This window comes from Protomyctophum parallelum, assembly GCF_964188405.1.
Source record: "Protomyctophum parallelum genome assembly, chromosome: 13".
NCBI lineage: Eukaryota > Metazoa > Chordata > Actinopteri > Myctophiformes > Myctophidae > Protomyctophum > Protomyctophum parallelum.
The window spans coordinates 31,964,545-31,989,492 of NC_139708.1; the positions used below are offsets into that span (position 1 = coordinate 31,964,545).

At 47.7% G+C, this 24,948-nt stretch overlaps 1 protein-coding gene across 1 annotated transcript in view; it reads left to right on the plus strand.

Annotated features, from left to right (window-relative positions):
• dnaaf5 (dynein axonemal assembly factor 5) overlaps window positions 1–24,948 on the plus strand; it is a gene marked incomplete at its 5' end in the record, with an annotated part of 48,682 nt that overhangs the window by 1,960 nt on the left and 21,774 nt on the right. Inside the window, 6 exons of the mRNA XM_083779713.1 lie at window positions 100–224; window positions 3,165–3,283; window positions 9,962–10,197; window positions 11,532–11,756; window positions 18,735–18,878; window positions 21,338–21,506. Coding sequence (XP_083635839.1) covers window positions 100–224; window positions 3,165–3,283; window positions 9,962–10,197; window positions 11,532–11,756; window positions 18,735–18,878; window positions 21,338–21,506 — 1,018 coding nt within the window. The remainder of the gene's footprint in view (window positions 1–99; window positions 225–3,164; window positions 3,284–9,961; window positions 10,198–11,531; window positions 11,757–18,734; window positions 18,879–21,337; window positions 21,507–24,948) is intronic.

Below are 24,948 nucleotides of genomic sequence, written 5' to 3' on the forward strand. Positions count from 1 at the left end.
AATCTAAATGAAACCAATGTTTCTCTGTCAGGATTCAAGACCCAATACTTGTACATTGTACTACATGTTTGTCTTGATTCTTTCCCCCCTGGTGTCCAGGTGAGAAAAGCAGTGACAGTGGTGGTTGGTGATTGGCTGCTGCACATGAGAGACAGATACTCCTACTTTCACAAACTCGTCCCCCTCCTGCTGAGTAGTGTCAGTGATGAGATCCCAGAAATAAGGTAAACGACATCAACGGTTTTACTTCTCAACACTTAGTCCGCCATTGGTGTAGAATGTAGATCTACGTCAATTAAGGAGGGAATTATTTTCAATTACACACTTTCATGGAATTCATGGAGATTTTTTTAATTTTTCCCTCGCATTCCCAAGCCAATAATTTGATGACCAGGTCAGGCATGTAGTCAAACCATCCGACACTAGTTTCATCATGAACCATAATAATAATTAAGTCAAAGACCGCAAGCGCTGTCGGTGTGGGCTTATCAGAGCGCCAGATAGCGCAGCAGAGAGTCGCCGCCATGTTGCCAGTGCAGCGCAGCTAAGAGCACACGCACACCCGCTGATACCCATTAACCCCCACACAGACTACCGCGGACCCCCGCAGGGACCCCCGGTGTACCCACGGACCCTCACGCAGACTACCGCGATTTTATTATGAATTTTATTATGAAGCCAATGTCAACACTACAACCGACAGCTGTGCCGGATTCAAGAAGGCCCACTCCACAGAAACTGCCCTGCTGGCAGTCACAGAAGCACTACATGCTGCCCAAGCTGCTTCCCACTCTGCAGTACTGATTCTCCTAGACCTATCAGCAGCATTTGACACAGTGAACCACCAGCTGCTCCTAGACACCCTAGCGGAGCTAGGCATCGGTGGAACGGCACTAAAGTGGTTCTCCTCCTACCTCACCGACCGGACCTACCAGGTTTCCTGGAAAGGTCTGTTATCATCCCCCCGAACCCTCCAAACTGGGGTCCCACAGGGATCTGTACTTGGTCCCCTCCTTTTCTCACTGTACACTAAATCCCTTGGCACTATCATCTCTGCCCACAATATATCCTATCACTGCTACGCCGATGACACACAACTGTTCCTATCCTTCCCCCCCTCTACCACTCAGGTGGAAGAGCGCATCACTGCATGCCTGGCTGACATCTCACAGTGGATGTCCTCCAACCATCTCAAGCTGAACCCAGACAAGACTGAGCTTCTCTTCTTCCCAGCTAAGTCCTGCCCTATGCGGGAGCTAACTATTTCCGTAGACAACGCCCTGGTAACGTCTGTCCCAACAGCCAGGAATCTTGGTGTTGTCCTGGACAGTCAGCTCTCGTTCAAACCTCACATCACAGCTGTCACTCGATCCTGTAGGTTCACACTCTATAACATACGACGAATTAGACCGTTCCTCACCCAGGAATCAGCCCAGCTCCTAATCCAGACAACAGTCTTATCAAAACTCGACTACTGTAACTCCCTCCTTACTGGCCTACCAGCATGTGCACTTAAGCCTCTCCAGCTGATCCAAAATGCAGCAGCTCGCTTGGTCTTCAACCAGCCAAAATACTCACATGTCTCCCCCCTGCTCCGCTCCCTCCACTGGCTCCCGGTCGCTGCCCGCACAGAATACAAAACTCTGATGCTGGCATTCAAAGCAACCAAAGGTATGGCTCCCCCATATCTTACAAGTATGATTGAACCCTACAAACCCTCCCGCGCACTCAGATCAGCCAACGCAGGGAAGCTGGAAGTACCCTCACTAAAAACGCCGGGACAACGCTCCACACGTCCCAAACTCTTCTCCCTTCTGGCTCCAAAACTGTGGAATGCACTTCCCATTGCAGTCAGAACTGCAGCATCACTCCCAATCTTCCGCCGTAGCCTGAAAACCCACCTTTTCAGACTCCATCATGGCCCTTAGCACTTACCCTAAACCCTTAGATAGCATTTCTGTTGGATTATATAGCATTTGATACAGACTTATAGCATGTTATGTAGACAGCACTGTAATTGTATTGTATGTAGTCATAGCACGCCATAGTACACATATATAGCATAGTAGTAAAGATGTATAGTTTATATGTATAGTGTATGTATAGTTTCACTATATAAATATTCCACTGTTACTTTCTTAGCTTACGCATGTTTCATGATAAATGCTTTTTATGTGATGTATTCCCATGCTTTGTTCTTGCTTAAATGTAAGTCGCTCTGGATTAAGAGCGTCTGCTAAATGCCTAAATTGCATGGACCCATAACAGTCCATTTGTACAGTCTCAGAGTTTATTGTTATAAAAGGGTCCTTTGGTTCCATTTTGTAGTTACAGTGGAGTCACCTGGACAGATCCTATTGTTGTTTCCACACACACACACAAATACTCAGATACTTTTATTTCATAGCACAATTCTGCAGATATAATAAGGCAGCTAATAATTGATTGATAATTGATCAATTCTTGTTGAACATTGTTTCTCACAAATACCTTCTAAATCTGAATAATTCAGATTTAGAAGGTATTTGTAGAATCAACCTCAGGTCTTAATGAATTAAATGACCATACCGGTGTCATTGTCTAGTATTTATTGTACATGCAGTAAATGTACACCATTTTACAGTTAATGGCATAGACCATTTTACAGTTATTAATGGTTTTACTTTGGGATTTCACTATCTGTGATAATTGAGTCAATGTTGTTGGCTAAACATAATTGATTGGTCCTTTTAAGAAGTCATTGATGTCTCAGTTTAGTTCGTAAATTAATCGTTTCTCCAGGGACTATTTCAAATCAATGTCTTTAATTGCATTAAAAGCTAAAATGGTGTAGAGCTTAAGTGTTAAAGACTCACAACTTGGACGTCTAGCCCCACATAGCACAATAATTCAATATCCAACAATAATAACATAGATATTAGACATTTGCTTACTTTTGTTTCTTAATAATATCTCATGCACTTACTCGCTTAAGATTAGATTATCCAAAGGGATCTCACAAGTTCAATTATCTCTGGCCCATAACGGACGGACAGACGACAGACAGACTCACACAGGTGTGAAAACATAATCCCTCCTCCTGGCGGGGATAATAACATACAGTAAGTGGTCTCTCTCAAGAGATGGAGCTCTCTAATGATGATGTCTGGGTGTCTCTCCCGCAGACTGCTGGCTGCTGACCTGTGGAGGCAGACAGGTGCTCAGTGGGAGAAGGAGAATGAAGACGACATTAAGGACAAGATGGACTTCCTTCTCACCCCCCCTCCTCTCTATCCAGCAGGAGGTCAGTCTGCCCCCATCTCCTCTCTCTCCAGCAGGTTAGCTACTTGAACTTGGCATCCGTATTCTGGAGCTAAGATTTGAAAGTGAAAATAGCAGATGCCCAAGCTACCGAAAAACAGGAGGGGGCCTAGTATAGAGCCCCTGGGTGTACAGTCAATGTCAAAGTCAAGCCCAACACACACCGTCTGCGAACGGCGCGCGTCAAAACAGTTATTTTCAATGAACCTATCCCACACCGGCGGCGTCCGGCGCGCGTTCACGCCTCGCCTGACGCTCTGATACGCCACTGTTCTATTTTCCAGGTGTTGCCGCGCGGCAACGCCTGTGCTGCGTCGCTGCGCACCCGCTTCACAGACGGTGTGTGTTGGGCTTAATAGTGCCAAATGCCATCGGCATACAGTAGTGGCAGATTTAGAACTAGACTGTGTGTTTTAGGCAATTTGGATGCTTTCTCCACTGCACCAGCTCAACCCCTCCACTCTAAAGGTGTGTGATATGAGGATATTAGATTCAAATGTCTCCATGAGAGTGTTAGAATCTATAAGTTCTATACTTGCGGTTCTATTCCCCTGTAGTGCAATGGTGTATAGCTCGCTCATACAACACATCACAATGCATTGTGAGCTTGTAGATCTGCACAGATCTGTGAAGACGTTATGTTTTAGGGATGCCAGTTTGAAAATGGTTAATAGTGACCGACCCCCCCCACACACACACACACACGAGTAGTAGTAAGGTGCCAGTGGCCAACCTGGTGACCTGAGATCATTGCCACCTTGTTCCGTTTCCCATACACCAACACATCAACGTACTTGGTCATGTACGTATATGGATGCTATCCAGATCTTTCTCCTCCATTGAGTCATTAAGCAAAATGTGTGGTACTGTATAGAAATATCTACAGCCACACATGTATTTTTTTATTGCCACAAGGTGATCCAGCCGGCCAGCCAATGTTCCTATAGCTATAGAGTTTAGTATCATCAGATACATATTCTTTTCTGTATTGTATTATAACTATTATTCTACAGCTGCCAGGCCGATTGCCTCAATAAAAGCACTTGACTGACTTATCACCATGAATGTTGAAAAATGTATTCTCGTATTTCTCGAAGTTGAAAAAAGTACAATAATAGGTTGTACAGTTTAAATATTTGAACATTGCAATGATTGCAGGCAGTGAACGCTCAGGTGTGTTGCATCTGCTGTGGTCTGCAGAGGGCTACGTGTGCCTGTGACAGTGCTTGTGAGCACATGACTGTGTTGTTATCCAACAATGTACCATGGGGTCATCATATTAACCCCTTTTGTTGTTAGCATTATGCTATGCTTTAGCTATTGAAAAATAGCAGATCTACAAAAAGGAAAGGAAAGGTACTATGTTTACCCAGGGTAACTGGACTAAGCTCAATAACTTGTTTACAGCCAGGCCCTGCTCATAGAACATTTCATGGTAGGGGTTCAATGCCTTGTCCAAGGGCACTTCAGCTGTGGTAATTTTAATGTGCCGGTCCGGGGATACGAACTAGCGACCTTCCGATATCAAGACCTCTCCGCCGAGTGGCGCGCTACAAGCTTGTAGGTCTGCTATTTTTGAAAAATCTAAGAACGACTGACATAGAAACATAGCTTTTTCAGAAAACTGTCAGAATGTAGAAGACATTTCTAGAATCTGATCTCAGGTCAGAATGGGTTAAAACTGTAGGCCTATATCATATGAGTCATTTACAATATGATGGCAATGAACACAGAGGCACTTAGGAGCACTGTTGACAATAATGCTCCTGAACCTTTTGAAGTACCCGCCTTCTCAATGCATCACCATAAACCTGATGCTCCAGTTGTTCCTCATCATTTATAAATGAAGCACTTTCCATCACTGAAGTTAATATAGCGGACACACTTCCACGTGTGTCAGTTTGCAGGGATTGGCCAGTTTCAGGTCAGATAGATCTACATCTAAATGCGTGACACACATCTTATGAATTGACCAACCACAGACCCCCTTAGACCAAAAAGTCATGCCTGAGAAGAGCCGAGCATGCTGACTTTTGATTCAGACCCTCTCCTCGACAATGGATGAGGTGATGTCAGATGACTGGGTCCGACCATGCGAGACGAGGGAGAGGCTGTTTGATGTCTTAGTGGTGGACAGGCCATCAGTCAGCTGTGACATTCAATGGCTTCTGGTTTGGCTCCTCGGTTTGTACCAGATGGTGGTCTTTGATCACTAACCGTTGACTACTATGCCTCAGAGATGCTTCAAAGTATTCAGTGTGTTTTACACAGACCATAATGCCTAGCAACAGTAGCCTATTTTAGCGTTAACATTAACCACTTAAGCCCTATTTTGTACTTAAAATTTGACAAAAATATCCAATCTACAATCTCACTGTACGTGTCATGATGAGCTTGTAGATCAGCTATTTTCAACAAAATTGTATTTGTATTATCACTTGTGCGAGCAGAGCGCAAGTACTGTTTTTGGCTGCACATGTCGGCGACTACCTCGGCCAATCGGGAACCACCGTTTCCGTATGTCGGTGACTACCTTGGCCAATCAGGAACCATCGTTGTTACATAAACATACATAGTTACGTCATCAGTCAAGCCCTGATTGTTCGTGCGACGGCACCAATGTGCGCTCTGCGGCCAACTTGTGTGCAAAGCGCAAGTTGGCAGATCGACAGAGTGCATTTCTAGTTTTAACCTATAGAGCGTCGCAGTCCCGGACAATGTGGTAGTGCAGTTGAAACTGCTTTAGTAGCCAGACAGAAATGACTTGAACTGGTTAAACCACATCTATAAATGTTTTTATTGTGTTGTACCATTATAGAAAAAAAATGCTTCTAAATCCTAAGTCTTTAATACTTTTTGAAAAGCCTATGGGGGAAATGAATGGGGAATCATTTCCTGGGCCACTCGTCGTTCTGAAAGTTGGTGTCGCTGTTTAGCCACCACACTTTATGGTTATACTTTTATTTCAGTCGATATATCTATATCAGAGACGAAATGTTTTTAAAACCGCCATGGGGGCCCGCTTTCACACTAAACCCAAGCGTTTAGGTTTCTAAACCCTTATTTGTAACACTTTTTAAACGTGTCACAGTGTTTAGATTATAAACAGAAGAGCATGTTTAAATGCCAGGTGGTGGTTTCAGTAGCCATAAGCAGAGTACAGTACTGTATGCATATCCTACCTGGCAGGTGAAAACAACATTAGCATTTGAATGCCTGATCTGCATGTGTACAAGAAGACAGGCATACATTTCGCCCGGACTGCTGGCGTTGCAGTCCATACATCTAAGCTCCATTGTGGCCTGACAGCGTGTGGTGGGTTCGAGTCCTGATCCCGACTGCCTTTTGCTGCTAGTGGAGTGGACCCCCTGGATGTGACACTATTATGTGGCAGAGACTTGCCCCTTAATCCAACCCTCGATGCTGAGCAGGGAGGCACTGGATGTCTTTTTCATAGTCTTCCTGGCCAGGGATTGAATCCCTGGCTTCCCACTCTAAGGGCGGACCTTCAAACCACAAGGCCACTGAGCTGGTTAAAGAAAAAGTTTGTTATAAGATGGCACCTTTACCGTGTGTCAGAGAGGTGGGCTGTGGACATGTAAGAAACCTGCCTACCAGTGACCTCATCAATGGGGATTTCAAGCTAATAGAAACTACAGCCCTTTTCTTCCTGGAAGTTAACATTATGAAATGGAAGCCAATGTTCTTTCATCAATGAAAAAACAAAACTGCTTACAGTTCACCTCTGAGACATGGCGCATGCACACAGAATGATCAGGCACCATCCCATAGTGAGCATTACAGAGGACCGACACAGCATAATGGAGATGAGACAAACCGTTCCTTTAAGTGGTTAAATCAGGCGACATAATATGTTGAAACAGCGCATACTATACTGAACAGTCTCACTCACACACGCATGTGCTGACGCATGCATACGTGTGGACATGCACATACAGTACATCCCCGTTATGAGAGCCTGGAGAGGGCAGGGTGGAGTAGTCGCTGTTGAGAGACAGAGAGCTGCCTGTTGCCTCCCCCGCGGTCTCATTAGCACCCATTAATGCCGTTTGTCAACAGTGTAATGAGGGTGAAAGTGGGGCCAAACCCGGGTGGAAAGAAGGGGGACAGGGCCCGTCTGTCTCTCCAAATGATACTTTTGCGTGGCCACGAACAGGTGGACGACACCGCAGCCCCGTTTTTTCCTTCTGACCGAGACGCACTCTGAAATGTAGGCATTGTTACCATTTTATACCGTACTTAAGTCGTAGAGATTTTCCCCTAGCCGAGTAATCGGAGCAGGAAAATCCCCGCGTTCCAGTTTTGAGCTCAGGCTATATATTACTGTGAAGTTTTGGGGGGTTTGTCTCCCCAACCCCCCACCTCATCATCCTATACATTCTTAAATCCTGTAAGATGATCCTTACTAAAAACAGTCATTTTGGTCTAAAGTGTAATGGATTTGGAATTCCAGCATCACAAAAGGTCCCAGGTGCACAGCATGCCACCGTTCAGGGCCCAATGCAGGGCCAAACTAGAAAAAGTGCCCTTCTGGGCACAGGTCTCCACCAGGTTATCCACAGATCCGTGCAGTTAGAGGTAAAAACACTTTTCGGCCAGTTATAGCGCCACCTTGAGGTTGAGTTGAAATTGTTCATGTGGCATTTTGTCCTCGGCCTAGTGGGAATGTGGGTGCACAATTTCACGGAAATCACGCGATGTGTTCATGATTTGCAGCATTTTGTTTGAAACTGAGCACTCCTGTGAACTTTGGAAGCCAATCTTAACCAATCAGGATGGAGTGTGAGAAATCTGAAAGACCGGTTTGGTTGAATGGCTCTAGAGAGACTGTGTACCAATTTGCGTGATGTTTGGACAAAATCTGTAGGTGTGCTGTGCAAAAACTTGTTTTGCACAAAGCGGCCTCCTGGTGGCGCTATAACAGGCCGTTCTGGAAGGTTTGGGGCAGAGGTTCATCGTTGGCATCCAGGGAGTGTGTGTGCAAAATTTGGCATCGACCGGGTTAACGGTGGCCGAGATTAGCTGTTCACGGACACACACACACACACACACACACACACACGGACGGACGGACGGACGGAGTGCAAAACATACTCTCTCCCCATGCCTTCGGCCTGGTGGAGACAATAATGCAAGGCACATCGGCAGTAGACGTTTGAATTCAACCCCGCTCACAACAAGACGCACCACATTCCGTTAAAAACCAGATCTTTCACTTTTATTGGCTCGAAAAAGGCATTCGCTGGGAAATACGAGACCGGGCGTGCCCATTTTGTCTAGCCGCTCAGTGTTCTGTAACAATGCCAGATAAGAGCAGAGCCTGGGGGGGCCTGGGATCAGTTTGAACCTGAACGTGGTCACTGTGTGTGTGTGTGTGTGTGTGTGTGTGTGTGTGTGTGTGTGTGTGTGTGTGTGTGTGTGTGTGTGTGTGTGTGTGTGTGTGTGTGTGTGTGTGTGTGTGTGTGTGTGTGTGTGTGCGCGTGCGCGTGTGCGCAAGTTTGTGGTTACAGTTCCTAAGCCTATACATTATCCATATCTGGGTTGAGAGAGACTGCTACACAATGAGCTCTACCGGTGACAATACTGATGAATATGGGCCATTCCAGTGGGCAGGAGACAAACGGAAGGGTCTCTCTCTCTTTGTCTTTCTCTGGTCTCTCTCTTCAGGCGTCCATAAATCCGCAGGGCCTCCCAGTGTGAAGAGGTCACTGTCAGACAGTGAGAGACGACCAGGAACGGGCTTGTTTTGTCTTGTCCCCGCGGTGTTTCTCCCTGATTTATTGCCTTCTTCCTTTCTGCCCGTCTTCCTCTCTCATTAGCCCCGCTTATTGGGAAAAGAGAGCAAGGGAGGGGTGAGCGAGGACAGAGAGACAGAGAGAGAGAGACTCAAGGAACTGGGTGTGAACTGTAGAAAGCTCTTTGAGAATGCGTTCCACTTGCTCTGACAAGTCTCCCCCCGCGGAGGGAAATCTTGCTCGTAATTTTTTCTTTTTTAAATAAATAGCTCTGTGTGGAAAATGGGATTCGGACTGCAGTCGACGTGGGACATCTGAAAACCCTGAAAAATTATGAAGGAAAATCTGCGGTGTTTCTTTTCCCCCCTGAGAGTTATTTCGTATCGCCCAGAAGCTTAAACAGGCTATAACATTCCACCAGAAAGACGTTGGGTCATAAAAGGCATATTTACAGTGGTCTGATTCTATGCAGGCTTCAGATCACATTTCAAGTGTTGTAGCATGCAACCATGCGTAGCAGGGTTTCCCCCAGAACTTCTTAAGCACCAGCACCAGTGCTGGAAGAGTGAATAGCAGCCTCCACCTCACCCCCCCCACCAGCCCACCACACATACATTTTGCCAACACTTTTGTTCTTTTAACTCAAGTGCATTTTGAATTCCGGACCGTTTACTACTTGTAACTTCTACATGGAGTACTTCTACATTGCTGTATTGATGCTTTTACATAAGTAAAAAATGTGAGTACTTTTTCCACCACTGATAAATAATGTATTATTATTAACTCGGAAACATGCTAGTGCACTAACATGGTATAGCTAGCGTCGTAAACTGTCCTTCACCTCTCTCTCTCTCTCTCTCTCTCTCTCTCTCTCTCTCTCTATCTGTGTCTCTGTCTGTCTGCAGTGGAGCGTCCGGGCCTGGGCTGCAGGGAGCTGGTGGTGAGGAACCTGGGCAGGCTGGTGCCGGGCGTCAGCCGCGACCTGACGGACTGGCTGGAGCCCACGCGGGTCAAGACCTCCCGGCTGCTGTCCGTGCTGCTGCTGCACGCCGAGGACCACTGCACGCAGCACCTCCAGGCCCTGCTCGCCACCCTCTACCACGTCTGTGCCCACGACGCAGAGAGAGACGTGGTCGCCAACGTGAGTTTCACTCGTTGATTTGGCCCATTTTGACCTGGGAACGATTCAATGAATGTCTTTCAAAAATAGCAGACCTGCAAGCTCGTAGCGCGCCACTCGGTGGCGCGCTATGAGCTTGTAGATCTGCTATTTTTCAATAGCTAAAGCATAACATAATGCTAACACCAAAAAGGGTTCCCGCCCAAATGGGTTATGAAAAAAAAGGCAGCCAGGTTTGATTATGTTTTAGTCATGTTTTAGTCATCTGAAATGTTTTAGTTTGAATCGAGTTTGAGTCGACTAAAATAGCATATGATTTTAGTTGACGTTGAGCGCTTGTCGATCGGCTAGCGGTATTTTCAAAGCGCAACACCCAGACACAACCAAACATAACATGACGTGTCTTTTAGTTCTACTGGATCTCTTCTCCACTAGTCCTTTCCCTAACATTCTAGTCTAGTTTTTATTTGTTAACGGAATTATCAATACATTTCATCTTAGTTATTGTCATCATAGCTTAGTCTTCATTTCGTCAGTGAATAAAGGTAGTCGACATTTTTCCTCATAGTTTGAGTAGACAAAATCTTTTTTGGGAGGAGGAGCATAGACAATCGTCAAGTGCACTCAGAGTCAGGACGTACAGTATTTCTGTTGGTCTGTGTTGTATTGCCTTCATGGGTGGTCTCCTCGCTGTTCCTTAATGACTTTGACTCGCCATTCTACTAAAGGCCTACAAATTGTATTGTACCAATCAATCAATTGTTGTGCTTTTTACTTTTCAAACGGCAGGATATCCGACTTACAAGCAGGTATTGCCCGATGCCATTTTCGCTCATAGTTAATTTCCTTCCACGCAGATGTGCAGCGAGCGTTTGATGTTGTTTTCATATCGAGCGAGCGAGCGAGCGTGGAGGCCTTCAGGACACAGCTGTTGGCCCTTGAGCTTAGACAGTACCAGTGATGTATGGTTCTATCAACCGTTCTGGGCTCAAGGACTTGGGATGCACCTGCTCGCATGGGAGCCTTCCGTAGAACTTTGTTCAGTAGTGGCAGATTATGAATGGCTTCCTCTTTCTCCTGTCGCTCTCATAGACATAGAAAAGTAGACGCCTCATTCGCCGCTGCAAATTCATTGGAGCGACCTGTATCGAACTGAAGTCCGCCCATAGAGTTATATGGACGTGAGTGTCATGGTGGCGTCCAGTCACGTGACTCACGTCCCTTCCTTTCATTACGTTCATTGGCACCAACGCGGAAGCTTGCCCTCACCTGAGAGCATTTGCCCCAGAGCCTTTCTATGTCTATGGTCGCTTTCATCTCTCTCTCTCTCTCTCTCTCTCTCCCCCTCCATCTAGTGCCTGGAATCTGCTAAGCTGCTGGGCACCTTCGTACATCCTGAGGCCTTCCTCAAGCTGATGCTGGAGCATGTGGAGAGCTCCTCGGCCTCCTCGTGCCCCTGGGCCCCCCTGACGGTGCTGTCTGCGGTGCTGGGTGGCTGTTCGGGACCCCTCCTCAAACCTCACCTCCAACAGATCGCTCACACCCTGTCCCTGCCCGACGTCTGCCAGGAGTATCAACAGGTCAGCAGAGGGGAAGGGTTTTCTTTTGTGTTAGTTGTGGTCAAACATTTGAAGGCAGAATCACTGGCACCGTTCATCCAATGCTTTTCATGTATGGTGAACACTTCGCCTCACATTTCGTGTTGTTTTTGGAGATCTCTGAGCAAAAAGGACTAACATTTTGGCTTTCTCCGAGCTCTGAGATGGGTTTTTTTTTTCTTCGTTTCTATTCTTGTGGGCAAGACGAGAAAAAAACAAATTTAATATACTGTATACAGTACATGTACAGTACAACCTGAAAAAGATGTACGCGCAAAGACAACCTGGATTGAGGTTTTAGATGGGACATAAAACTTGTCAAGTATAACCGTTTTCAAGGATAAGGCATAAAAGCTATGGTGCTTTATGTGAATGGGTCATGCTGGGTTGCCAGGTTGTCCTGTCCAGCGGGTCTTGAATTATCCCATTCTCTGTTCACCAGCTGTTCCATCTCCAGTCTTGTTCTATGATGTTGGCGGTGTCACAGAGGCTCTCTCTCTCTCTCTCAGTCGTCTGTGTACTTTCACCGTTCTCATTCCTGGCAGTGTCAGACCGGCGATGATGTATTTCTCACTGAATTGGTCCCTTTTATTGATATGAATGTTCCCGCTGAGGAGCAATATATCCTATCAGGGAGATTCTCTTTTCAATAGAAAGCACGTGAGACTGGGAGTTCATAGGGTTTGGTGTAGGGCCGCAACTATCTTCTCTGCGATTATTTTTTATCAATTACCTTTTTGGATTAATTAGATTAAGGGGCGCCCGCTGGCCAAGTGGTCCAGGCGCATGCCACCTATAGGCTTTGGCCTGACAGCGCACTGCGTGTTCGAGTCCCGTTCATGCCGACCATTGCTGCATGTCTCCCCTTCTCTCTCTCCCCCTTTCATGTCTATCTTCACTTGACACTATCAATAAAGGTAAAAGCCAATAACAAATCTTATCTCTATGCCCAGCTTTCTGGGTTTGTGTAAACACAAACATTGGCTTGTGATTGGCTGATCACCCCATAACGATGATTTGATTGGCTGAGCAAAGTACATATTGAAGATAAAAGTGAGGGCAGAAAAGTGAGGATGCAAATTGCGATTGGCCAGCATGAGATGATGTATGATGATAAGAGCGCCCCTCACTTCACACCGGTGTGATTTTTAGCTATCGAATCAATGTGAGGGAACTCTTATAGGGGTCGTCACCATGCTGACTTGTGGTGGACATTTCTGTACAAATTAAAAATTTGCCACGGACATACAAAATGTAACAAGATAGCCCTGAATGAACAACAGGAGGTCTGTAACTCTGAGAGTGTACAAATGGAACCAAATGGACCTGTAAGTTTTGGTCCATTTGGCTCCATTTGTACACTCAGAGTTAAGGGGTCCTTGCAAATTAACAACTAGCCCAACTAGTTGGGCTAGTTGAAGGTGATTTTTCTTTTTTTCCCTTTTTTACATTTGATTATATCAATTCGTATGATTAACTGTTGCACCACTAGTTTGGTGTTGAAAAGTTCAGCTAACTTGGCGAAACTGACCATGCTGTTTTCCAATTACTGGATTTCTGAAAGGGCTCTCCTCACACCACGCGACTCTGTGAAACATCCTCCCATGACCTCGCACATTTCAAACATAGCTATAATTCTTTTCCTTTTTTTCCAAATAGAAGGAACAGTTGAAATTCCATTTGGCAGATTCTTTGTGAACAACACGGTCCGTCAGTGGAGAGATCCCAGCGGTGCTCCAGAATGCAGACTCTTTTCCTCTTTTCCTTTTCCTCTTGTCCCAAATTTGTTTCCCTTTGATATCAAAATAACAGTTGGCTGGCAGGAGGCTATTTTCTGAGCTCCCCATCACCGCCTCCCACCCCGGCCCACACACATACACACACCCCACTGCAAGAATTTCCTCTCTGGGTTAATAACAACAAAAACCGCACTAATTTCACCTGACCCCTGCACAGCTACATTGACCCCAACCTTCAGGCAGAGCAGGCCGGGCTTTGTTTTTTGTTTTTTACAGCCCTCCGCAGGTTTCAGCACCAGCCAGGTCCCGTCCCCCCCCTTCCCTTCACCTCTATACACTCTCCACCTTCGCCTTCGACGTTGACACACATCACTGAAAATGTTTCAAAGCCGTCAAGGCTGCTGATGGACGCGATGGGAAGCGGACTCCCAACGCCCCCCCGTCCCGTCCCTAGATCCCCGTAGGCCTTCAACCGCACGGGTCAAACAGAGACACCGCACTAGCAGGACGGGGTCACGCGCTCTCTCACAGATGGAGGCAGACCCCTGCTTCCTCTCTCTGTATCTCTGCGTCTGTCTCTCCACATTGCTCCCTCTCTCTCTCTCTCTCTGTCTGGAGTCTGGGCACAGAGTAGCATGTTACTGTACCATGCAGAGACGCAGACGAAGGCACCTGCGGCATTCTTAGAAAACAGACAGGGTTCACAGCAGAGAGCGAGGCCAGGTCACCACTCAGCTGTAAATAACAGACAGGAGCACCTGTGCCCAACACACACACACACACACACACACACACACACACACACACACACACACACACACATAGTCACATGTCTCAGAAGTTAACAAATTAGCAAAGAAGTTAGCAAATTGTCCACCACACAGTTGACCATGCAGTCCAGAGTGTGTGTTACGCCACAGAACATGTAGTGCACGATGTGGGCCTAACTGGATTGTGTTTGATAGTGTTTTAATTAACTGTAGACATACAAAAGCCAAAAGAGGCTTGCCTTGCAGACAGCTGCAGCAGAGGGAGAACGGTGCTAAAACGTCATATACATTTTAAATTGCAGACTCAGTGCCGTGTTATTACTTTTTTTTTTCAACGTCAGAACTTTTTAAGACGTGTGTGCGTTTTGATCCCAACTGGGGAGAGGAAGGAAGGAGAGAGGGGAGGGGAGAGAGAGAGAGAGAGAGGAGAGAGGAGGAGAGATGAGAGAGAGAGAGAGAGAAGAAGAGAGAGAGAGAGAGAGAGAGAGCAGAGAGAGAGAGAGATGAGAGAGAGAGAGTAGAGAGAGAGGGAGAGGAGAAGAGAGAGAGAGAGAGAGAGAGAGAGAGAGAGAGAGAGAGGAGAGGTAGAGAGAGAGAGAGAGAGAGAGAGAGAGAGAGAGAGAGATGAGAGAGAGAGATGAGAGAGAGAGAGAAGAGAGAGAGAGAGAGAGAGAGAGAGAGAGAGAGAGAGAGAGAGAGCATAAATAATGTTCAAAGTGAATGGATGCACCGGGTTCAGGAGGGCGGAGGTGAAAACCACAGCGCTCAGCAGGGAGTTGTAGAGCAGCCTGGACATGTGGAAGCTGATATGTGGTGTTTCTGCACCACTTTCTTTCTTTCTTTCTTTCTTTCCTCCTTCCGTCCTTCCTGGGTTAAGGCAGAAAATGAAGAGGGCAAGCTTGTGTTTAGTTAACCTCGTAAACCCATACGTTTTCCAAAATAGTGAAAATAGCTATGGAAACGACACGTTGTTGTAAGCTTAAAGATCAGCTATTTTTGCTATTCGGCATACACCAAAGTATCTATAGCTTAACCACTCAAACCCTCTCTAGACTACACAACATGTCTATATATAATAATGTTCCCGCCAGAATATGGATGCTGGGGGTTCAAGTGGGTCATATGAAGCTAGTAAGTGTGTTCCACATATATCGGCTGTCTGCTCATGAATCATCTACACTGCACGTCTCTTTAAAGGGGGGTGTTCTGCGGATAACTGGTCCCCCCCCCCCCTTCCCCTTGAACTCTAAGCACAATCCATAACCGAGCACACCTGCGTTGTTGTGAGGTTGCCGTGGTTACAAGGCGGGCATCACAATATCTGCAGGGCTGCAGTAAATAGGCAGTGACACGGACTGAGAGAGACAGAGAGGCCCTGGCAGTGAATTAGCAGGCACATTTACAACCTGCCCTGTTAACACTGAACATGTCTGTAAAAGGCTGTGATCTACAGTAGCCCTGAGGAACGGGAGGGGGGGGGGGGGTCTGTCTCCTTTCATCTCGACTGTACGCATACTGACGCTGGCACGCCAGTATTAGCCTAAATACACACACACAAACACGCACGCGCACACACTGACGTTCCTGCCCACTCGTTCTCTGCCCTTTGTCATGTTTTGACAGCACCCTTGAATGCTCTATGAAGATGGAAACACGGGGAAGAGGGATAAGGTGCTGTGTAGCTGCCCCAAACGTCCTGTGTTTGTGTTTAAACCCCCCTCCCCTCGCCAGCGGTGGGGGGAATCCTTAGCACTGACTGGTATTTCACCCACCCCCCACCCAGCACCCTTTTTTAAACGCTGCTGCAATCCATAACTTTGTTTTGTGAATAAAAAGTTATTTTGGTGCGTGCGTGCGTGTGTGTGTGTGTGTCAGCGTGTGCGTGTGCGTGTGCGTGTGCGTGCATGCCCGTAATTGGGGTATCCAGCTATGGACAGACGAACACCAGACACACGGCGGTGTAACGAGACCCTTACAGCGCGGCCCCCTGAACCAGGTGTATCTCGCCAGGCACCAGGTGTGTCCACCCGGTGATTACAGCACGCCACTTTTTCCGCTCTCCGTCCACCCCCATAATGGTTGTTTTTGCTACTGTAGATAATCTGTAATGCCAGTTATGTCTACACTAATGTCCCCTGCTTTCCGCCACTTGTTTCCTATAGTACAGGCGTTCTGAACCTGGGGGTCATGACCCCTCGGGGGGGGGGGGGGGTCCACAGATAATAATGATAATTAAAAAAAGAAAGTTGGAATGGCTGTAAAGTGGAAATTGAGAGTTTACATAGTACAACAACTTTCCTTAATGATTATATCTGGTTTCAGTATTTATTTATGATGTATTTGCTCTATTATTAAGGTTATCATAGGGGTCAATTTGTATTGAGGGTGGGGAGGAAGCGGGGCCGGGGTCGCGAGACATGGCCAAAGAATTTCCGGGGGTCCCCGGCCAAAAACGTTGAGAACCCCTGCTATACTATAGGCAGTGTTTCTCACACTTTTAAATGTCTCAAGGAAGTTTGGTATGCAAATCATGCCACAGACCAAATGGACCCTTATGTGTCAGTTTGGTTCCATTTGTACAATGTCAGAGTTGCAGACGTTTAATGTTCCATTTGGTTCCTAACTATCGGTCATTTAGCTGCGGGACCCCCTGGAACTCTTCTCAGGGATCCCTTTGAGAACCACTCCCAGCCTATAGGAACCCCTGCTGTGTGATGCCAGGGTTTGAGAACCACTCCCAGCCTATAGGAACCCCTGCTGTGTGATGCCAGGGTTTGAGAACCACTCCCAGCCTATAGGAACCCCTGCTGTGTGATGCCAGGGTTTGAGAACCACTCCCAGCCTATAGGAACCCCTGCTGTGTGATGCCAGGGTTTGAGAACCACTCCCAGCCCCCTGTTGGGGCAGAGGGGAACCCCTGCTGCGTGATGCCAGGGTTTCAGTAGAGTGTAGACGGGTTGCCTACGCCGGATTTATAGTCTGGTGCGAGCCAAATAGCCGTCTTGCACCCAAAATAGCCGATCTACAAGCTCGTAAAAAGCAGGAGATGCACAACCAAGTATAAATCATTTATCCTCTTATCTGTGGATTCAGTCGGGAAGGCGCGTGCACTGTCGCCAGACAAACTGTGAGTCACAAATCGAGGAGAGCCCCGGCCGGCAGTTCCAACCGCGTGTATGGGAGTGGAGAATCACTCCGTCAACCTACTGCCAAAAAGAGCCTCGGGAAAATATTCTCATGCACTGTAAACAAACACTCTGGATCCAGACGGCTATAATGAACCGCCACCAGCCGTGTGTGTGTGTGTGTGTGTGTGTAACAAGATAAACACTTTTTGTCATGCCTCCTTTTAATGATCTGTTCATATTTATTTGGCCTCAACCTCCTTACCTTCCTAGACTCCTTGCCTAGCTCCTTACCTTCCCAGACTCAAGTGTCAAGTGTGTTAAAAAGCATGGGTTTGGGAAGAGGAAGTGCTCCCCCTAGTGGCGCCTCCAGAGACTGTCACAAAGGGCGAGTGACTGAGTGGTGTCTGAGGTATGAGGGTAGGGGTACATTGAGTAGACACACACACATATACACACACACACACACACACACACACACACACACACACACTTGCTTTCGATTACCACCCCCACCTGGGGGAGGGGGCTACCCCACCTCATAACACAAACTCCTCCAGCCTCCTTCCATGCATGCCCCCCCACCGACCCACCCCACTAATGACAGGCCAGAAGAAAACAGGAAAGGAGGCCATGATCCCAGTGATGGCATGGAAATTAGCCCAGGCCTCGGGCCTTTGTCTAAACATGAGCTCACCGCGACACCCAGCAAGGAGGGAGGGGGAAAAAAGTGACAGCAATCTCACACTCGGGGTGCTGGAAAGAAAGCCTCACTCTCTGTCGGTCATGTTGCCGGTGGCCGTTCACTTGTTATTTTGTATTGTTTGGACTTTTAGGGTTTGGTGTCTGCTGTGTTTGGGGGCTTTTGGTGGGCTTTTATCTGGACTACTGTTATGAGGAGGAGAAGGAGAGTTCACGGACTGCAGACGAGAGGAGAGGGCTTCTCCAGTCTCTTGAGGCCATGTCCTCTGTGTGACCGCTACAGTAAAGAAAAAACACACACTGAATATCTACAGAGCATCTCTGTGTCCGTCTGTCTGTCTGTCGCTTTTAACTCTGAGACTATACAATTGTGTATACTCTCAGAGTTACAAATGGACCAGTTGAACGGTGGACATAGCCTATGCCCCGATGGGCCCGGATTTTTGCATCATTACTGTAATTATCGGAACATGTATATCTGCTATCTGCGTGCTGGTTGTGGTGGACCGGTCTAGATTAAAATGTCCAGCCCTGATTGACACTGATGCTTTCAATGTGTAACCCTCTCTCTCTCTCTCTCTCTCTCCCTCTCTCTCTCTCTCTCTCTCTCTCTCTCTCTCTCAGGTGCAGTACTTGGAGCAGTTGTTGTCCTGTGTGGACGTGTTGCTGTGCCAGTGTGGCTCAGACTGTGGCTCAATCAGTTTGCAGCTGCTGCAGGTACTGGTCACAGTCCACAGCCTGTCCACTGAGCCGCTGCTTAGCGATAAGGTAAGGTTATAGAAACACACTCGCACGCACCCTATTGATGAACTGTCGGCATCAACTAAGTAAGTTGAAGTGTTGACACAGACGTCAATCTGAAATGTTGCTGCCAAAAATCCCATTGACCGACCTTTTTACCGTCCACCTCAGCGAGTTCTCTTTGCTGCCGCGTGCGCTCCATGCCCTGCACCGCACTCTTCTTCCCTGTGCTGGGATGAACTGGTCTATATAATAGCCCACTATCACCCACATCTCCTATACTCAGAGATGGCATTCTAACATTCACATTCCATTCTTTTTTCTTTCCTTGTCTGTTTTCTATTACAAACGATAACTGCTTGTTTCCCCCCCCCCATCTTTTTTTTCCAACTTTTTTCTTTCTTTTTTTATTTTTTTTGCAAAGTAAGCAAGCTATTTAAGGAATGCAGCCGTTTGTCCGTGTTCAAAGTGCCTGTGGCCAGAGGTATAATTACCCACTTAGCCAGAGGAGCTGAAATTGCACCTTTGCAATGGAACTTTAAATCCAGTCCTGGGTGAAAGGAGGAGGATAGGGAGACAGAGAGAGAGAGGGAGAGAGAGAGGGAGGGGAAGAGAGAGGGAGAAGGAGAGGGAGGGGGAGAGAGAGAGAGAGAGGTAATGTGTGACACTCACTGCAGGTGTGCCACTGTGTGTGTGTGTCATCGGCCCCCAGGCCGCGAAAGACAGCGGGACCAGGCAACGCGTTTGGCACGTGGCAACGGCCACTTGTCCATGCGCATTTGTATTTGTAATGCGGAAAAAACCTTCCGTACCAGAAGGAGGCATGCAGAAATCAAAGGGAAGCCAGCGGCGGCGCAGCCTGCATGTAACTAACCACACGAAACCCCATTCTGTCTCTCTGCTGTCAAGCCAATTCATGGTTCGTTGCATGACGGCGTTTGTTATTTTAGGCGGGGGACACTGTCCTATGATGAAGTATAAATCCGGCTTAACAAAAGAGGGGAAGGAGAGTGAAGGCCTTGGCACGGACGGCTGCCAGACACCACAACATGGCACCACCTGTATGTGTGTGTGTGCGTGTGCGTGTGCATGTGTGTGTGTGTGTGTCCAGATGCTGACCACCATCAGAGAAGGCCAATTGGAAAGGGGGGGGGGGGGGGGGGGGCGGGGGGCTTGTGGACATTCCCGGACAGAGACAAACCAGCGCTTTCGTTTTCCCAGAAAACGCAGCTCCTCTTTCCCATCACGGGACAGCTCACTTATGAAGTAGTGATGTGTGTGTGTGTGTGTGTGTGTGTGTGTTTATGTGCATGGGGTCAAATATGATTCAGGAATTGTCTGTGTCCCCAAGCGTCCCTGAGGGACGGTGAAGGGGACAATGAAGTGACCCTGAGGGTCACTTCCCCTCGCCCGCAAGTACTACTCTGTCTATTTACTCTCCCATCTCTCATTCCTGCCTCTTTTTTTGTCTTCCTCGGCCCAGCTTCATTACTCGCCGTGTGAGAGACATCCTCTGTATGTGTTTGTGTTCCTAAGTGGGTTTTTTTTATGTGTAGGACCTTGTCATGTCTCATGCTCTGTTGTTGTTCTTCCCATGGTTTCACACGCTGGGCTGTGTGACTCTTCATCGCTTCCTGATGCTACCGCACCAGAATACAGCTGTATTTGTTTGGTGGGGGGGGTAGGCGCTACTTCCTGCGTCGCCATCACTTTCTCCTCCCCCGCATTCTTTTCATCTCTACCTTTCTGTTCTGGGATTTGTGCTCGTATTCTTTCCACGTGAAACGGATGCATTTCAAAGCTAAAGCCTCCAGTATGAGCGTGTGCCACTTGCCAAAAATAACTGATGTACAGTACAAAGCTAACGGCACATCAAAGCTTAGTCACTTTCAAGCCGAGGTCCCTATTTTGAGCATGTGTGACTGACAGCAAGGGTTAAGGGCTGCTGACCAAATATCTAATAAATCTGTCCGAGACCTGTGTGTTGCATCTCACTCCTCTCCCCCATAAATATCATCTAAAATCAGTGGTTCCCAAACCTTTTTGACCCAGAGCCAATTAGATGTTTGCCCAGGACCCAAACTAGTGAAAAAACAGACCTTCAAGCTCACAACCTGTTGCTTTGCGTCACTTTGTGAGATTGTAGATCGGACATTTTCACAACTTCTTAAACATTTGTTTTCTAATTTACGGAAATTCTTAGATTTTTTCTTTGATTTCTTCATGAAATTACAAAAAAAAAAATTGTTTTAATTCATGAAAAATCTTTTTTGGGAATGTTTTTTGAAAATGTTTTGAAATAATAATAATAATTAAAAACAAAATGTCGACCCATAAAAATGTGTCCGCAACACACAAATTGGACTCCGTCCCTGCAGTGTTTGGGAACCAGTGATCTAAAAACGAAGCAAATCTAATCTGCCTACAAAAAAAGTTTACTTTTACAAAAAAATAAATCTTCTACCCCTCTCTGCCGTCCGTCCCAGGCCTTAGAGAGCGTCCAGCGGCTGTGTGCGGTGCAGGGCCTGGCCTCGGTGCCAGAGCTGTACAGACGTCACATGGAGCGGCTGCTGGCCTGGCTGTCTGCCACGGTCACCAACTGGTCCAGTTACACTCCTCAGAGGCTACAGCTGCAGGTCATAGTCACGCAGTCAGGTGAGAGCACTAAATATATGCCATTTTTAGGCCAGGAGTCTTCAACAGGGGGTCCGGGGCCCGCTAGGGGGTCCTCAGAGTAAGTTTGTGTTATGGAGAACATTAGCTGTAAATACAAGCTCGCAACGCCTCGCTGCAGCAGAGTTGGAGAGTTTGGTGTAGAGGGGAAAAGAGCAGAGCTACTGGCTCCAGTGGAGTGCTAGGAGGTGCAGTCTGAAGTCTGAAGAGGTGGGTTTTCAGAGTGCTGTGAATCTGCAGTCCTGACTGCAAGGGGGAGTTTATTCCACAGCTTGGGGAGGAGAGGAGGGAGGGAAGGAAAGGATTATTCTTTTTTAGAATGTGCGGAGGGTTCATCAGGGTGTTTTTTTTTTAGATGGTTTGAACAGGCTTCCTGTATTAGACTGATCTAAGTGGGCAGGAAGGGATGTGGGGCCATGAGTTGCCAACACTATTAGCATATATTTCTATTTAAGAGTAGCTCTCAGCGGGATGGGGTGTGGGGATAGATCATGTCCTGGAGATACGGGGTGCCGTGTCCCTTCTTGTAGTACCATTACCAGTGTTTCTAACTGGGTGCAGGCAGCAACCGGAGGCCAATGAATGGAACGCAAAAGGGGCGTGAGGATTTGGGGAGGTTGAAGACCATGCAGGCTCATTTAGAGCTGGATAAGGAGCTGGGCAGACACTTTTGCGAGGGAGGTTCTGATCCTTTTGATGTCGTAAAGTGTAAACTTACAGGATCAAGTGATGGCTGTCCAGGGCCACACCTAGCCATGCAGGGGCACAGCATCCTAGAAAGTAAAAGCAATAAAAGCTAGTGTAAAGAAAACAGTAAAGAATTGTCTGCAACTAATTTATATATGATTACAGTGAGTGTTTCCCCTAGCCAGAACCTGATAGTGTGGTTGCCTGCCACACAATAATGCATATAGGGGAAAACTGGATTGCTTGACATTTAGCTGGTCTTTTTAATATAAACCCACCCTGAAGCAGACAAGCGGGGCATATACAACACAAGCAATATATTTGTATGCTTGGCAAAACATCAGGCCTCTTTTTGAAACACTTAGCCGTGACTCCATAAGCCCTGAATCTAAGAGTCTGTCAAACGTTTTGAACTCCCCTCCAGCAGTATAGTATGTCTTCATACAGACTCCATTCCATTTTACTGACTCCATTCCAGTGCTCTTCAAGTGTTTGCCACCGGAGACATTACAAAGGCCCTCATTCAAGGTCCTGTTGAGACCAAACACACAGCAGGATGCGTCTTTATTATTTATCGCTGGCTCAGTGACTCGTGTAAATCCCCTTCTATTCCATTGTCTCATCTCCAGCGTCTCAGAGTATAAGTCCAAAGGTGTGGAGGGGGGTTCTGGAGGGTTAGGGGCCTGTGAGATTGTCTTTAGTGCTGAGACATCACTTTACTTAACTGCTATCCCCCATAATCCTCCGTCATCAGCACCGCCAGCCACTACACTTTCATCTCTCTCTCCCTCTCTCTCTCTCTCTCTCTCTCTCTCTCTCTCTCTCTCTCTCTCTCTCTCTCTCTCTCTAATTGCATGGGCAGCTGAAGTAAGGCCCACTAATCCTCTCCCACCCAGTGTTAACTGACCAGCCCATCCTAAGTCCACTCAGGGAGCTCCGGCCTGGGGTCACCAGATCAAACGGCTCCACAGTCGCCACCGATCTTGACCTTGCCTCGGATCAAGGCCACTTTGAAGTTCTGTCTGTCTGTCTGTCTGTCTGTGCGTGCGTGCACGCGCGCACGTGTGTGTGTGTGTGTGTGTGCGTGCATGTGTGCGTGTGTGTGTCTGTTGTTTTTGAAAGCTCCATTAAGTCCACCCCGCATTATGGTTAACTCTGGAAGCTGTGATCTCTGGTCCACTGATGGGAAACGGGGACCGATGTGGGCATCGGAGCCAGACAGGTGCTGACGTTTGATGTGCTGCGCGTGATCCAGTGAAACCCCTCTTTCCTGTCACAGGGATCCAACACTGTGGTTTGTTTGACTACTGGGACTCGTCGGTTTTGCTTGCTCATCAGCCGCTCGCACAGACAGTCGGCGCTCTTGTTTTGGAACCAGACACAGGACGGAACGTTGACCTCACATGTCCTCTCTGTCACTCACTGCTGCCCATTGTGTCTGCTCTGACAAAATATGACCTGTATAAAAATAAAACGATAGTTACGTATGTAACTACGGTTCTATGAGTCCTGAATGACCGCCAGAGGCGGTGCTTTAAGCACTGAATACGTCCCTTCGCGCATGCGCAGTCGAGTATTTTATACCAACAATGTCGGTTGACCCCGTGATGACCCGGAGTCGTCTATAACTTCCGGCAGTCATACGGGGCTCAGTCCCTACAGAATCTTCTCGCGAGAACACGAGGATTCTGAGTGACAAGAGTGCCTCTGGCGGTCATTCAGGACTCATAGAACCGTAGTTACATACGTAACTATCGTTCTATTTCGTCCCTGCTGACCGCCAGAGGCGGTGCTTTAAGCACTGAATGACTTATACCAGCCAAGTCACGAGGAATCCCGATTACAGACCTCAAAGGGTAGAACCGGAGGATTCGGGGAAGAGGGCCACGTCCACTGGGTGGGGAGTGGCAACATTCACCCTGTAGTACCTTGAGAAAGTGCCTGCCGAAGCCCATGAGGCGGCGGCACAAATGTCCTCCAAGGGCACCCCTCTCATGGCAGCCCATGATGTGGAAATGCTCCTTGTAGAGTGGCACCGTACCCCTGATGGTACGGGGAGGTTACTTGCCTCATAGGCGTGGCTGATTGTGTCTACAATCCAGTGGGACAGGCGCTGCTTGGAGAGAGCGCCGCCTTTGTTCACACCACTATGGCAAAAGAACAGCTGCTCTGCTCGCCTGATGCGTGCAGTAGCTTCAATGTAGGCTCTCAGGGCCCAGACTGGGCACAACAGCTCCAGTTTGTCTGTCAGCTCCCCAGGTGGGGGGTTGAATCGAGCCAGCCTGATAGGCCGGTTGAGGTGAGCCTGCGACAGCACCTTCGGGAGGAATGCTATGTTTGGCCACAGCGTGACCCCCGAGCCGTCTGCGTTCCACCTCAGACATGATTCGCTGACTGACAGAGCGTGCAGTTCACTGACGCGCTTTGCCGATGTAATGGCCAGGAGAAGGGCTGTCTTGCATGACACCCACTTCAGCTCTGCCTGTGCCAAGGGTTCGAAGGTAGGCCCGCACAGGGCGTCCAGTACCCGGTTAAGGTCCCATGAGTATGAGAATGTGTGCTATAGAGCGGAGCGCACCACTTGCCGCTCCAGCACATTGCCGTGTTCGGCCCAGTAGACTGGCATAAACTTCATAACCCTGTTGGGTCCCATCAGATTCAAGACATGTCGACACCCGTCTGTCTTGCGTCACGAGGAAGTATGTAGATCGGACTTCCCTTAGTGTGACTGAGGATA